The sequence below is a fragment of the Chionomys nivalis genome, chromosome X (assembly GCF_950005125.1).
Source record: "Chionomys nivalis chromosome X, mChiNiv1.1, whole genome shotgun sequence".
Classification (NCBI taxonomy): Eukaryota; Metazoa; Chordata; class Mammalia; order Rodentia; family Cricetidae; genus Chionomys; species Chionomys nivalis.
Window position 1 is genome coordinate 53,033,471 of NC_080112.1, and position 15,248 is coordinate 53,048,718.

General features: G+C 32.6%; 1 protein-coding gene across 2 annotated transcripts in view; it reads left to right on the plus strand.

Moving 5' to 3' along the window:
• The window catches only part of Dmd (dystrophin), a 2,258,623-nt gene that overhangs the window by 1,030,350 nt on the left and 1,213,025 nt on the right, over positions 1 to 15,248 (plus strand). For both annotated transcript variants that reach the window (XM_057760244.1, XM_057760245.1), the window contains one exon: positions 6,473 to 6,667. In XM_057760244.1, the coding sequence (XP_057616227.1) occupies positions 6,473 to 6,667 (195 nt within the window). The remainder of the gene's footprint in view (positions 1 to 6,472; positions 6,668 to 15,248) is intronic.

Here is a 15,248-nt window from a genome sequence, read left to right on the forward strand (position 1 = left end):
TGGATCTTAAGTCATTTGATTAGGGTAGGATGAAATCTCAAAGTAGCTTAAATTGGCATCTCTGTGGTGGCTAAGAATGTTGAATTATTAAAATATATTTTAGGTCACTTTTATTTCATCTTTAAGAACTATCATATAATTGCATACCCCATTGTTTAATTGGGTTGTTTGCTTCCTTGATGTTTAGTTTTTTTGTTTGTTTTATTTTTAGTTTTTTGTATATTATAGATGCTAAACTTGTATTAAATATACAACTGGTAAAGAGATTTTCTCTTCTTTTGTTAACTGCTGTTTCATTCGAACAATGATGTCTTTTTTTAGACCAGGCTGGCCTCAAACTCACAGAGATCCACCTGCCTCTGCCTCCCGAGTGCTGAGATTAAAGGCGTGCACCACCACCGCCCGGCTTCAATGATGTCTTTTTTATAAAGAAGCTTTTTAGTTTCCCAAGGTCCAATTAATTAAGCATTTGTCTTAACGCATATATTATTATGGTCTTGTTCAGAAAGTTATTTCCTGGGTCAGTAAATTCAAATACATTCCCTATTTTTTCATGTCAGATACAGAGTATCAGGTCTTACGCTAAGGTCCATTATCCATTTGGGTTAAATTTTGTGTGATGTGAGAGAGAAGCATGAAGTTATTTTTTAAAACCTACTGTGTGGTGGTTCTTATGTATAAGATTTTATTTGTGTATGTGTGTGTGTGCTATATATTACCCAGAATATACAACCTTGTTGATAAAGTTTCTATTTTATTTGTTATATTTATTAAGGTGGGTAATGTGTGTTGTCACTTTCTACTGGTATTTTTCAAAGGTTTTTTTTTTTCTTATTTCTCTCCCAAACCATAATTAGTGCTTAAAATTCTACCAACTTAGTATTTTGTTCAGTCATTGAAATTCCTTATTAAAATGCAAATGTTGTCCTTTGAAGGATAATCACTTTAAACCACTAACTCATTTGCAAGATTTGGTTTACAGATGGATTAGGTGTAATTGAGCTTGACCCTGAGGAATTAGGTAGGTTTTATAGTGTAGAAAAGATCTCCATGAGACAGGCTATTCAGGAGATGCAACAAGACTTTTCATAAGGGATACTATTTCTGTACTATACCTGTATAACACCTGAACCACCTGTCCTCTGAGACATAAAGTTTACCCCAAACCATACAAATTCAACTTAATTTGTATTCCTCTTTCACTTACATACTGTTCTCAAGAAATTCATTCTCATTTTAGAAAATATAAAATGCATCAATAAAGGATGATTTGTACAATGTTTTCTCTATGCAAGGGGATTTTATTTGTTCAAACGAATAGGTAAAATTTTGTAATTTTAATATTTTTTATATATAATTGATCTAGGGGAAATAAATAATAATGTATCCTTGATATTATTTTAATGATTTAAAGAAGGAAACTTGCCTGGCTTTGAATACCTTTAAAATCAGGCACTTAAGAAACTTATCTTTCCCAATTCCTTTTCATTTGTGACTCATCAATGTGAATAGAAAATCTGTAATCATACTTTGCACTTATGAAACATTTTGCTAGTACTCTTAAATAATATACAATATTTAATAATGACATTCTGAAAAAAGATAGTCAGTTAAAAATAAAAAGATTTCATGTGAGTACTCACATGATGTAATGTCATTGCTTATTTTAAACATGAGTATTTGCTCTGTATTTGAAGGTTTGATATATCTTCCCTTTTATTTTTATATCAATACTAATTAAATAGCAAAGTTGATACCATCACTGTTTCTTTTCTAGGGTAATAATTTTTGTTAGTTATGGGATATTTTGACATCTTTTATCTTATACACACATTCTATATAATGATATATAATGTATGTATATGTACATACAGAGAATGAGAGAGAGAGAGAGAGAGAGAGAGAGAGAGAGAGAGAGAGAGAGAAAGTCATCATAGTATGGATAGTATGGCATATGGTATGCCTTTTTTTTTTTTCGAGACAGGGTTTCTCCGTAGCTTTTTGGTTCCTGTCCTGGAACTAGCTCCTGTAGACCAGGCTGGCCTTGAACTCACAGAGATCCGCCTGCCTCTGCCTCCCGAGTGCTGGGATTAAAGGTGTGTGCCACCACCGCCCGGCCTGGTATGCCATTTTTTTCGAGTCTCTTTGACCCAACTGTGGCATAAATGACTTAGTAGTCTTTGGCATTTAAAGAAGTGTGAAATCCTTTAAATCATAGCAGAAATCATTTTGTTTAATGAATAAATATAATGCATAATTTTTTAAGCAGAGCTGTTAATATCATAGTTAAATGGCCTTCCAAGAAACAAATTTAAAGGAGTGTAAAATATAGTGTAAGATAGTGATAACTAAAATTTCAGAGACACCATGTTTAGTAAATCATAAATGATGTATGTACCTACTTAAATGATTCAAATAATCAACTATTTTTGACCTAAAGATTGCAAATCTTGGTATTTTTCCTAAAATAATCTCTTGTAAATACTGCTTAGACAATCTATTTCTAAATAAAAATAGAAGTTTTGAGTTTGCCTTCACATATTATTTTTGTTGTTGAGAGAAAAATGAGGAAAGTATGTTCTTTTGTTTATTTATATTTAGTAACAGTAATAGACAAAGGCAAGAAATACGGTTTCTTGTGGCAATTGCATCCTTCCTATTTAGATATGCAAGTCTGTAATAATATAAGGTAGTAAGAAACTTTAACATAAACAAGTCAATTTTCAAAAGGTTAGACAGGATTTGCACACATCAGAATTCAGAAGGTTATAATTACTTAAAGCATAGTTAATGAAATTCAAATCAAAAGGCTTAATGTGACTATGAGTGCTTGAATTTTGCATAAAGAAGAGAAAATGAACACGATACTTCTAATTACACTGACTTTTTAATGACTGTCTGAACTTTTTATGAAACCAAGCTGAAAGATATTCAGTGGATACATTTTATACATGTAATACCTGCATATCTCTGTCAAAAAATAATATATATTTAAAGAACAAATAGAAAATGAGAACAAAAAAATTATGGTTTATCTTTATATATTTAAATTATCACATGTTGGAAAAATGTATTACATCACATTTATATATTCAAAGTTTATTAAACAGATTTTTTTTCAAAAATGAGTCAGCCATTTCCTAGTGATATTGAAGAGTTATCGACATTATTATGGTTTGTCCTAAAAGCTCAAAAAAAAACCTCCCTGTTTCCTACTGTTCAACTGATCAGTACTATTAAAATTTGGCACTATGTTTTGGCTGGATGCTATATGTTAAACTAATAGTGGAGAAAAGTGTTCTGTAAATTAGACATAATTAAGTACATTCAAATTAAAAAACTTTTAAATTTTTCTTTTAAAATTCTAGCTGTACCAATATCCACTATAATGAGAAATACTTTTTTGGGTATAGTCAGAATATCATATTTTTGTCATGAATAAAATTAAAAATAAGAAAAAAATATTTCTTCCACATTGGTTGTTTAGGATATTCATGATTACAGTCTTTCATATCCAGATGCTTTTAAAGTTCTATCATTCATTTTTCTCAAATGATTTTATCAATTGTAAAATTTTAATGCTTAGAAATGTTCATGACCATATTTTACTTCCACGTCTAAGCATGTGGTGAAAGCTAGTGGCTTAATTATTCTGTTCTTGTGAGTATGCATGAATTGTTGAAAGAGTTTTGACTGTTAGTCTTGGTAATAATCACAATATAGATATTAACAGACCTTCTCCTTCTTATCATTAATTCAATAATATTTCTTTGAACAATTACTTCATATTAGTAAAATAAAGGAAACATTTTCCTGAACTAGATGTAATGTTTTATCTATTTAAAAAATAGAATTTGACTGTCATAAAACATTTTGCTAAGTCTTTCGTTTAAGTACAGGTGGAGAGTTTTGCAATAAATGTTTGGCTAACACACGCAAATAGGTAGAGAAAGGCAGAAGTGAAAACCCAGGGTCTGTGAAATGCCCTAAAAGGTAAAGGAAGCACTTGCTACCAGGCTCAGGATCTGAGTTCTAGGCCTGCAACCTACTTGCTGGAAGAAAGGAGTGCAATGACTCCAGCAACTGGTCTTCTGACTTCCATATATGCACTACGGCAAACATACACACACATCTTCATACATACATACAAATAAATTAAATGGAATGGAAATTTAAAAATAAAGCCAAGGATTGTCAGCTGCTTGGTTTCTTTGAACCAGCGTTAAAGAGTTTACTTCATGGCAAGTCTTATTTTTTAGAATTCTGAACTTTTGTGCTCTGCATTTAGAACTAATTATTAATGCCAACTCCATTTAATTTAAAGCATCTTCATGAAAATCAAAATATAATTAGCCACAAGCACCAAAAATTAAAATAGTCAATTGTAAAATTAACCCTTTCTTAAATATACTGGAGTCTCAAAATGCAAGTTTACTTAGTGCCTCCTTATACACTGTAGTTTATGTTTTAGTTAATACACTCGGTACATTTAACTTACAATTTCTACATAAGAATTTAAATAGCTGCTAACATCTAAAATGTCTGTAATGAACATGAGGAAACTAAGTGTCAATCAAGGCACACACACAAAGAATGTCTGAAAAATGCTTTTAAGAAAAAATGAGATGAACATACATCAAAACATTCTTTAATTAGCAGTATTTTAAATTTTTACATGAGGTTATGTTGTTCTTTACATATTTTGAAGTTCTCATTTTAAAATAATCATCATTGAAAAAGAAGGTGAATAATTATTAAAACACAAAAATTGCTCTTTACCCTATATTCAACACGAATAACAAAAATATTTAAAAACAGGTATTAAAATACAAAGAATTATACCATTATATAAAATGTAAGAAATTTCATTCACTTATATAATGAAAAGTTTTCTCATGGATGTTAAAGCAGTCAGTGCAAACAAGGAAGACAAACTCTAACTTCAAAATATTAAGAACAACATAGTCACCTGTCTAGTGGTATGCATGCATGTAATAATAAATTTGTTCGACTTTTTATGTAAATTCTCCTATGTAGTTTTGAACCCAATTTGTCACTACAAATTTCACATTTAAATACCCTACTCAATTATTTATATATGTAAGAGTATATATATTTAAATTACTGAAATGTTTGATTTGAATTGCAGAAATAAAATTTAGATTTTAAAATTTATGGTTAAATACTAACTTGTCTTCATCAAACTCAAGCTCAACTTTCTCTCATCATTTTAATTGCATGTTAGAAATATATGTGTTATCATTTCATTGATGATAAAATAATGTGTCAAGAATTTGACTTAAATATAACCAATTCCATAATTTGCATGTCATTTTAAATGGACTTCTGCAATTCTGAGTTTTCTACAACTTAATTAGATGAGACAAATAAATTAGAATAAATTTTACTAGTCTGTCATACAAAAAGTGATTTTGAAATTCCCAAGTCTGAGAAATTAAAAGAAGACAAACTAATCAGTTTTAGTTTTTATAGTATGGGAGTTGAGTTTGGTATGGGATCCCAAATTCTATTTAATCATGTTATTTAAAAATGTGCATGGCTCTGTCAAAGAGACGCAGCAATAAAGCCCTTTTATTAGCATGGTATTGTCTGAACCTCCTTAGACACCCTGCCACTGAAGCCCTCAGCTGACCCCATCAACAGGCAGGTGGCAGTTGATCAATTGAGCACAAAGTTACTGAAAAAATAATTTCAATTACCAGAGTGTTGTTGCCTATACTGTAGACAGAAAAGAGCAGAGGTCATCCATCTTCCTGAATTTGCATGCCAAGTTGCATTTAGTTATTACTTTTATGAAGAATAAGGAAATAAGTACTACTGGCAAATTCTAAAAAAGGCCTGAAGCTTTTACCATCTGTGACATTTGGAAACCAGTTCAGAAAATGTAGAAGCAAAACAGACATTCTAAGATTTGGGGGAATTTCTGGAAAAATTGGAATCCTAAAATCAACCAAACTTATTTGGCAGTTTAATTAGCTGATTACTTTAATATAAAGCTAACATTGAAGCCTAGAGTCAATGTCTGCATCTTGGGCAAAAGGTAAATACAGTCTCGGTCAAACCATTTTGTGAGTCTTGTACCTCAATCAACACTAGGAGAAAAGAAGTAGTATTTCTTTCTCATGAATGAGCAAAAGTTAAAATTAAATATTAAACTTTCTTTTCTGATATTTTGCCTTTTTTAGAGTCTAACTTCTTCCCAACCCTATGACTTTGGCATTTCTTCTTTTACTTGGAATTCTAACATGTGTGGAACTCATCAAAAATATTTTAGAAGATGAAAATATATGTATAGAATGCTTTTTACTATTTTACTAGACATTGTGGTGTGTTTATTTTTAACCCATTTCCAGCTCTCTTCCAACTGTATTCTGGAATTGATATAAAGTCAGGAAATTCCTTTTTTTATTCTTAAAGAGCTAAAAAACGTTCTTTTGTATATCTGTACCAGCATACTCTCCGTGAAGGAACGATGGTAGTGACAACAGAAGATATGCCGCTGGATGTTTCTTATGTGCCTTCTACTTATTTGACTGAGATCAGTCATATCTCACAAGCTCTATCAGAAGTCGAACAACTTCTAAATGCTCCTGAACTCTGTGCTAAGGATTTTGAAGATCTCTTCAAACAAGAGGAGTCTCTTAAGGTAACAGCACAGAGTTTTCTTTGAACTTTACTAGATGGTTATTACACAGTGAAAAAACTTATTCTTGTAATTCTTTTTTAAAAATGCAAGATTTAAAGGTACGATATGAATTAGAAATGCTCTCTAATAATTAATGTTGGGACGTGGCTTTCCAAAATACTTTACTAGACAGAAATAACAGATTCACTCTGAGTTGAATCAAGAAGGTAGATTTGTTAGAGTTTCTTCATAAATAGTATATTACTTTACTTTATCTTCTCCCAATGGGAAACTAAATGCAATTTAAATTGTATCTATTTCACATGGCCTTAGTTACTCTTTCTTTATGTAATATACATATTCCATTTCAAAGTCATTTCAAACATATGATATATAGACTGTAATTGAATAAGATCTGACTAAATAAGCCAGGCATGGTGACATATACCAGTAACACAGCATGTGAGGTAGATGGAGTGGAGGGGGGGTAAATGTTTCTTAAATATTTACTCTAAAAACACCAGCCAAAGACTTTTTATCAAACTAAGCCTCTTCCAAACAGCAGTCTGTTACTGAGTTCTCAACTGTGACAAATCATGGTGAGGTAATAAGCTATGAATTTTAGTAGGCAGCATATAGAGAGATACACAAATGCATTATCTAGGATAATGTTTATAAAAATGTGTGTCAAGATAATTTTGTAATCTTAAACTTTACATTAAAAATTAAATATTATTGTATAGCCACAGCTTGACATTTGCCAGAACAAGCAGCAGAATGTTGTAAACAGATGAGTTTGCTATCAGCATCGTATATTAACTAAAGTATTTTATTTGCTAAATGATTTCTTGGAAGCTAATTCCATAGTATACTTTGTCTGCACAAGTAAACAAATAGAAAGTACTGTTTGTTTTGGAAATCAGCATTTCAATATCTTGAGTGACTTGAATTTAATGTCATACATTAAATCAAATAAGGTATAAAATTACTAAAATGAGAGCTTCCTGGATATCTGGATCCAGTCCATCTGCTTCACTATGGTGCAGTTTTCTTACGATCTTTGCAGTAAAAGTCAAAAGCTTTATGTGCGCAGTGAAGAGAAGCAGTTCAAACGTTGAATATAGGAGAGTTCCCTGCATTTCTGTCGTTATTTACATTAACTAATCTCTTCTGACAGTACAGTTTGTAAGCTCATTATTGTCATTCAACATGCAAATCATTAATAAATAATCTAATGTTCTTTCATTTTCATCTTAATAGATGTAAGTGGTCAGAAGAGTAGTAATCCTGAACTTAGTAAGTTGCATGCTGAATATCTTTGATTCAGTACCTTTTTGCATCATTATTTAATTTTTAGCATTTCAGACTGCAGTTTCCCCTCTCCTGCCAGTCCTTCCCCCACCTCTCCTTTGCACCCCCCTATCTATCCATTCTCCCTCCCTTTTGAAAAGGGCAGACCTTCCATGGATATCAATAAAACATGGCATATCATGTGGCAGTAAGAGTAAGTACCTACCCTTGCATTAATGCTGGGCTAGGTGACCCAGTATGAAGGATAGTGACCCAAGAACCTGCAAAATAGAGGCAACTCCTGTTCCCACTGTTAGGAATTCCAGAATAAGATTAGGCTATACAACTGTAACATATATACATACTGCCTAGGAGGTCAGAACCCTCCAGGCTCCCTGGATGTCCATTCAGTCACTCTGAAGTCTGCTTAGTTGATTGTGTGGATTTTTTTTTTGTGTGGTGTCATTGACCCCTCTTGTTCCTACATTCCTTTCTACCCTTCTTCCATAAGATTCCTAGAACTCAGCCCCATGTTGAGCTGTGGGTCTTGCATTTGTTTCCATCAGTTGATGAGTGAAGTCTCTCTGATGACAATTGGGCTAAACACCAGTCTATGAGTGTAGGAGAATATTATTAAGCATCTTTACAGTGACTTTATTTTTTCTTTTTGTCAGTCATATTTGGTTATATCCTAGGTCTCTGGGATATCGAATTCTGTGTCCTGGAACTCTGGGCAGGATTAGGGGTAGACTCACTCTTGTGACATGGGTCTCAGACTGTACCGGTTATTGGTTACAGGAGATGGTCAGTTCAGGCTATGTATCTTCTATTACTAGGAATCTTAGGTAAGGAAATTCTTTTATTTACCTGGGAGTCTCCCTTGCACTAGGTAACTGCCTCATCAGGAAATCTATACTATTTCTCCTTCCCAGGGAGATCCAAGTGTCCACCCATTGAGATCTTTCTACATAGACTTTTTAGGTTTGTGGGTTGCAACATGGCTATTCTTCATTTTAGAAATAATATTTACTTTTAAGTGAGTACATAACATGTTTGTCTTTCTGTATATGGCTTTCTTCACTCAGGATGATTGTTTCAATTTCCATCCATTTGTCTGAAATTTCATGAAGTCATTGTTTTATCATCTCGCTAACACTCACTACTGAGCAACAGTAATTTTTTAAATGTACCAGATTTCTTTATCCATTCTTATTTGAGGGCTATCTTGGTTGTTTCCAGGTTCTGGCTATTATGAATAATGCTTTAATAAACATAATTGAGCAAGTGTCCTTGTTACGGTATGTTGGAGCATCTTTTGGATATACGTTGAAGAGAGAGGTAGCTAAAACTTTAGATAGGTTGAATCCCAATTTTCCAAGAAACTGCCATATTGATTTTCAAAGTGGCTGTGCAAGTTTGCACTTTCAATGGCAATAGAGGAGTGCATCCCTTATTTCATATCCTTGCCAGGAAAGCTGTCACTTGTGTTTTAGATCTTAGCCATTCTGACAGGTGTAAGAGGGAATAAAAAGTCAATTTGATTTGCATTTCCCTGATGACTAAGGATGTTGTACATTTGTTTTTAATGTCTACTGTCTTGAGGTCTTTATATATTTTGGAAATTAGCTCTCTGTCAGATGTGAATTTGATGAACATATTTTCTCATTTTGTAGGCTGCCATTTTGACCTATTAAAGGTGTCCTTTGCTTTACAGAAGCTTTTCAGTTTCATGAATTCACATTTATTAATTATCTATCCTAATGCCTGTACTATATTCTCTTAAGAAAGTTGTCTCCTGTTCCAATGGGTTCAAGGCCATTTCTCAGTTTCTCTTCTATCAGGTTCAGTGTCTAGATTTATGTTGAGGTTTGATCCAACTGGTCTTGAGTTTTGTGGAGGATGATAGGTATGGATCTATTTGTGTTCTTCTACATGTGGAAATCCAGTCAGACCAGCACCATTCATTGAAGATGCCTTTTTCTTTCCTTTGTATAATTTTGTCTTCTTTGTAAAATCAGGTGTCCATAGGTGTGTAGATTTATGTCTCAGTCTTCCATTCAATTATATTGATCTATCTGTCTGTTTTTAACACTGTGAATTTTATTACAATAGCTTAGTAGTAGAGTCTAAAATAAGTAATCGTGATACCTTAAAAAATTCTTTTATTGCACAGGATTGTTTTAGCTATTCTGTTTTTTTTTTCATATAAACTTGAGAATTGTTATTTCAAGGTCTATAAAGAATTGTGTTGGATTTTAGTGGGATTTCATTGGATGTGTAGATTGCTTTTGCTAGATCTACATTTTACTATGCTAATCTTATCTATTAATGAGCATGTGAGATATTTCCATCCTCTGATATTTTCTCAAATTTCTTTCTCCTTGACTTGAAGATTTTGTCATGCAGATACTTTACTTGATTGGTTAGAGTTATATCAAGATATTTTACATTATCTGTGGGGATTATAAAGAATTTGTTTCCCTGATTTCTTTCTCAATCTGTTTATCATTGGTATATAGGAGGGCTTCTGATTATTTTGAGTTAATATTTTATCCAAATCCTTTGATAAAGTCATTTATCAGCTGTAGGAGTTCCCTAGTAGAATTTTGGGATTGCTTATGTATACTATCATATCAGAAAGCAGAGATACTCTAAAACTTCTTCCTTTCTGAGTTGTATCCCCTTGATTTCCCTTACTTGTTTAATTGGTCTAACTAAAACTTCAAGTACTATATTGAGTAGATTAGAAAAGAATGGACAACCTTGTATTGTTTCTGATTTTAGTGGGATTGCTTTGAGTTTCTCCCCATTTAATTTGATATTAGCTGTTGGCAATCGGGTGAGTAACACACTTCTATGGTCTCTATATTACCACCTGCCTCCAGGTTTCTGTCATGTTTGGGGACATGTTTGAGTTCCTATCCTGACTTCCTGGTCAGGGTCCAGCCTTGATGGGTTTGTATGTTCCAGGGTAAGGTGTGGGGATTTGAAATGTTAGGCAGAAAAAAAAAAAAAAAAAAAAAAAAACAAGACTCAAAAGCAATAGACTAGATACAAAGAAATAGAATAGATAAATACAGGAAGAGTTGGGAGGGTCCACACCCAGTAAATATTGAATCTACCCTCTTTTATTTTTCATAAGCATTATACACCCCAATCCAAAGAGGAGGGGGAAACAAAAAACATTTTTCACAAAATGCAAGGAACAAAATGATCACCTTCTCAAATACCCAAAGAACCACGTAACCATGCCCTAGGTCAAAACATTCTGTTAGTAGCCACACCTTGGTTCAAACCTCCTGTCCATAACCTTGAAAACCAAAGAATAGGTCTGAACTCTCTGAACTTTAGTCAAGGTAGAAAAAAATCTACACATAATATGTGGGCTCCCACATATTCCCATCTATCTATCTATCTATCTATCTATCTATCTATCTATCTATCTATCTATCTATCTATTTATCTATCTATCTATTAAAGCCTGTGCTTCTGCTACAGGACACATAGCTGTGCCTGCTTTAGATTATCTTCTTCCACCTTGCAGACTTACCTGCTATTGGTACATGCATTTTATCATGCACATTCTGCCTTAGGTTCTTACCTGTCATTACCATGAGGATTTCTTTATAAAGGGTGAAGGGAATGTGCATAGTTAGATGCCATGCATCTCTGAGCCAAATTTCCATCGAGAGAGTATACAAATAACTAGATAATCATAAGAAAGCAGATAATACTTTGCAATGTATTTGTTTCTGTAGCCACAATATCTACATGTTCTCCCCAACCCTTACCTAGATCTGCTTATTCAATTGTGTTCATAGCTCTATGAGACAGATAATATTATCATACTTCTTTTACACATGAAGAAGCTGAAGAAACAAAATACAAGTATTAAAAGTGAACATAACTGATGTTGGTGAAGCATAGCTTTTATTTTCAGTGCAATGGATCAGCTTCATTCTTTATATGTCCTGGACAGGAACTTCACCTGAGGTACACCAAATCATACTCAAGAAATTGATTTAACCCCCCTAAATTGCTTTAGACTCTGTGTTGTTACTTCTTTCATGAAGTTTCTTGTAAGAAGTTCTGTTGAATACAGTGAAGGTAAAAATGCAGAGTTACATAAGTAGACACAGTACCATTAAATAGAGAAGAGTCAATGCAATAGCAGAATTCAGATTGAAATTGTAAAAAGGAATAGTAGAGAGGATATTTAAGCACAGACTGTATAAAAATAAGGGATGCAGCCTTACAATCTGCGCAAAGGAAAATGTAAATAATTCAAACTGTGACAGTGAGCCTGCCTTCATCAACAATCTGCAAGAAAGCCAGTGTAGTAGGGTAAAATAGGACGACTGGGGGTTGAAAGCACAAAAAAATTTAGAGATCAAGGTTATAAAGGTCCTAGCTGGCAGTGGTAACGAATGCCTTTCTTTTTGTGTAATCTGTGAACCTTTGTAAATTTTTGAGTAAATGGGAACTATGTTCTGATTTGTGTTTTAAAAGAATCCTCCTGGCTTTTCAATTGAGATGAGAGCTGTACAGGCCAAAAAATGAGGTCAAGGCCTCCAGGAAAGAGATTATAATGATTAGGAATAGGTTGGTAGTGAAAGAATGTCAGATTGTGGAAATGTCTGGAAATGTTTTCAAAGCAGAGACAGCAGACTTGTCTCTATATTTACATTCTTAAGACCACTTCTTAGATTTGGGACTCAGGTAAGATACGTTTCCTATTCAGTTGATTATGGTTCACTGATGGTTTGAAGATTTCTTTGTTATTTTTGTCTTGTTAATTTCACTGCTGTCCCAAGCCAGGGGCAGAATTACTGCCAATAGATATATGAGCACACACGTTGATATCTCACTCTTTGAAATCTATTTCAAGCCACTTGGGCACATATTTAATAATGGCAATCCTCAAGACAAATGCCATGAGCAAAGTGATTATTTTTCTATTTTAGTGCTAGGGGATTAAATAATATTCAGAGGTATAATATGTGTACAGTCAAACAAAATACCCAAGCAAAAATAAAAGAATGGTTGTATACAAGAAAGCTTTAATAAAAGAGTATGTTAGGTAAAGGGTTGAGGTTCCCATCAATTTGATAACATTGCAATAAAATGTTACTGCAATTGGCCCAAGATAACAATGGATCATATAAGCTATGAAACTGGAAACTTTTTATTACAAAAGTTCTTAAAAATGTAACAGTTTGGTACACAGAAATGTATATGATATTTGAAAACAAATTTTTTCATACTAATGAAAATAGTATGAATATTATAATCATTTAATTATGTCTCTGAGTCTGTTGCTGGTGACACATGGGAGGCACTTGGGAGGCAGAGGACACAGATCTCTATTAGTTCAAGGAAAACCTGGTCTATAGAGTAAGTTCCAGGACAGCCAAAGCAAAACATAGAAACCCTGAATCAAAAAACCAAAATAGATAAATAGATAGATAACAAATATCTCCAAACAAAGAAAAAGCCATGTCTCTGAATAAAAAATATTTTCCAAATATTTATCCTATGGTATACATGAGCTCTATATTTGTTTGCTTTGATAATTTGAGATTTAATTTTTCATATACATTTATATATTTTTATTTCATTATAAAACTCTCTCCTTTGTCTATTGAATTTGAATCATACATAAATTATCGAATTTATAGATATGGAAGTAGGAATTGTAGATATAGGTAGAGAATTAGAAATATATTTAGTCTATTAAAATAATGAACATCTCACATGTCTGTGTTCCTTGATACGGGTTTTTATTCATATTTTATTTTCTCAATTTAAATGGACCTTAGTACATACTCTTAATCATTTTATTCCTTTAACAAGAATATTTTGAATATTTTCTATATATACATTCTAAAAAATAGATAATCTGTAGTAAAATTACAGATGATAAAGCCAGTATGTATGTTCAATTAATTTGTGGGGAGAATTTTCTCCTGTTCAAGAGCTATTCAGGCTGTTCTTTAACCAATTAAGATGTCATGTTTTGTATTCCAATACACAATTCAGAAATTAGTCAATATTTGTTTCTATGTGCAGACATGCATCATTCTAGGTAAAATATTTTGGCCAATTATAGATTTTATATATTTTCTAAGGAAGTAGTTCAAGTTCTTGCATATGTACCATTAACCATAGAAAAATATAATAGGTCAACTTTTCAAAGAACCCATAAAAATAAATGTTAAATTTTCTTTAAAATCTCAAAAATCCCAAATAATTAACCCCTTAATTGCTTTTTTGCTGATCATTTTTATTCAATTCATATGTCATTGATGGGATTCTGTGTAGCTTTTTTGGAACACAATGAATATTGACATTTGGGCTCAGTGGGTGAAATTTCTGGCTGCCAAGCCTAGCAATGTGAGTTTGATATCTGAAAACCATGTGGCAGAAAAGAAAATGTCCTGCAAATTGTTCTGTAATCTTCACACATGCACAAACATACACACACACACACACAAACACACACAATAATTAAGTCAAGTAGTAAAATATTTTTTAAAGTTTTTTTAATTATTAATTTAATAATTAATTTAATTACATTATTTTAAGATATTGACTTATATAGCATGTTGTATTCATTTGTCACTAAAGGCAACATCTTCAACCTGAGTCTTTGGTATTTCAAATTTTTCCCTTTTAAGCCCTGGGTGTCTTGGATCTCATTCTGTATTCCAGTCTGGCTTTTACTTCCGGATTGTTGGTATTAAAGACATGAGCCATCACCACCCGGCTCTTTTTTTGCTATTATTTAAAAATAGACCTACTGCCCTTCCGTTACTCACAGCTACAAATGGGTTTCAATGATATTGTCTCTTAGAAGTAAAAGTTCTATGTTAGCCAAGTCACAAAATGTGTCAAAGCACCTTTGATACTTTAAACCATGTAAAGCTGTTATCATAACCTACACCCCAAATGAAACTGAAATGCAGGCTTTATAAATATAAAAGTGCAAATGATTTTGAGTGTACTAAGTATGTAAAGCTGTGTTAGCTGTAGGGTTGCATTTATCAACGTAGCAATAAAGAGTTCACAACAACAAGATATGATTTTCAGCACTGGCCACACATTGCAAATGAACGACCTATTTCTTTGTAATGATCTCTTCCCTGTGATGACCAACATCCATATTTTTTGTTAACAAGTATGGGAAATGATCTATTATCTCTCTTCTTCACTACTGCCTTTTCATCTCTAAGAGTAGTACCGAGAACTTATTATGTGCACTGAATGTACCTCTCTTGAATGGAAATCTCATACATTCAGGCATTTACTTTGT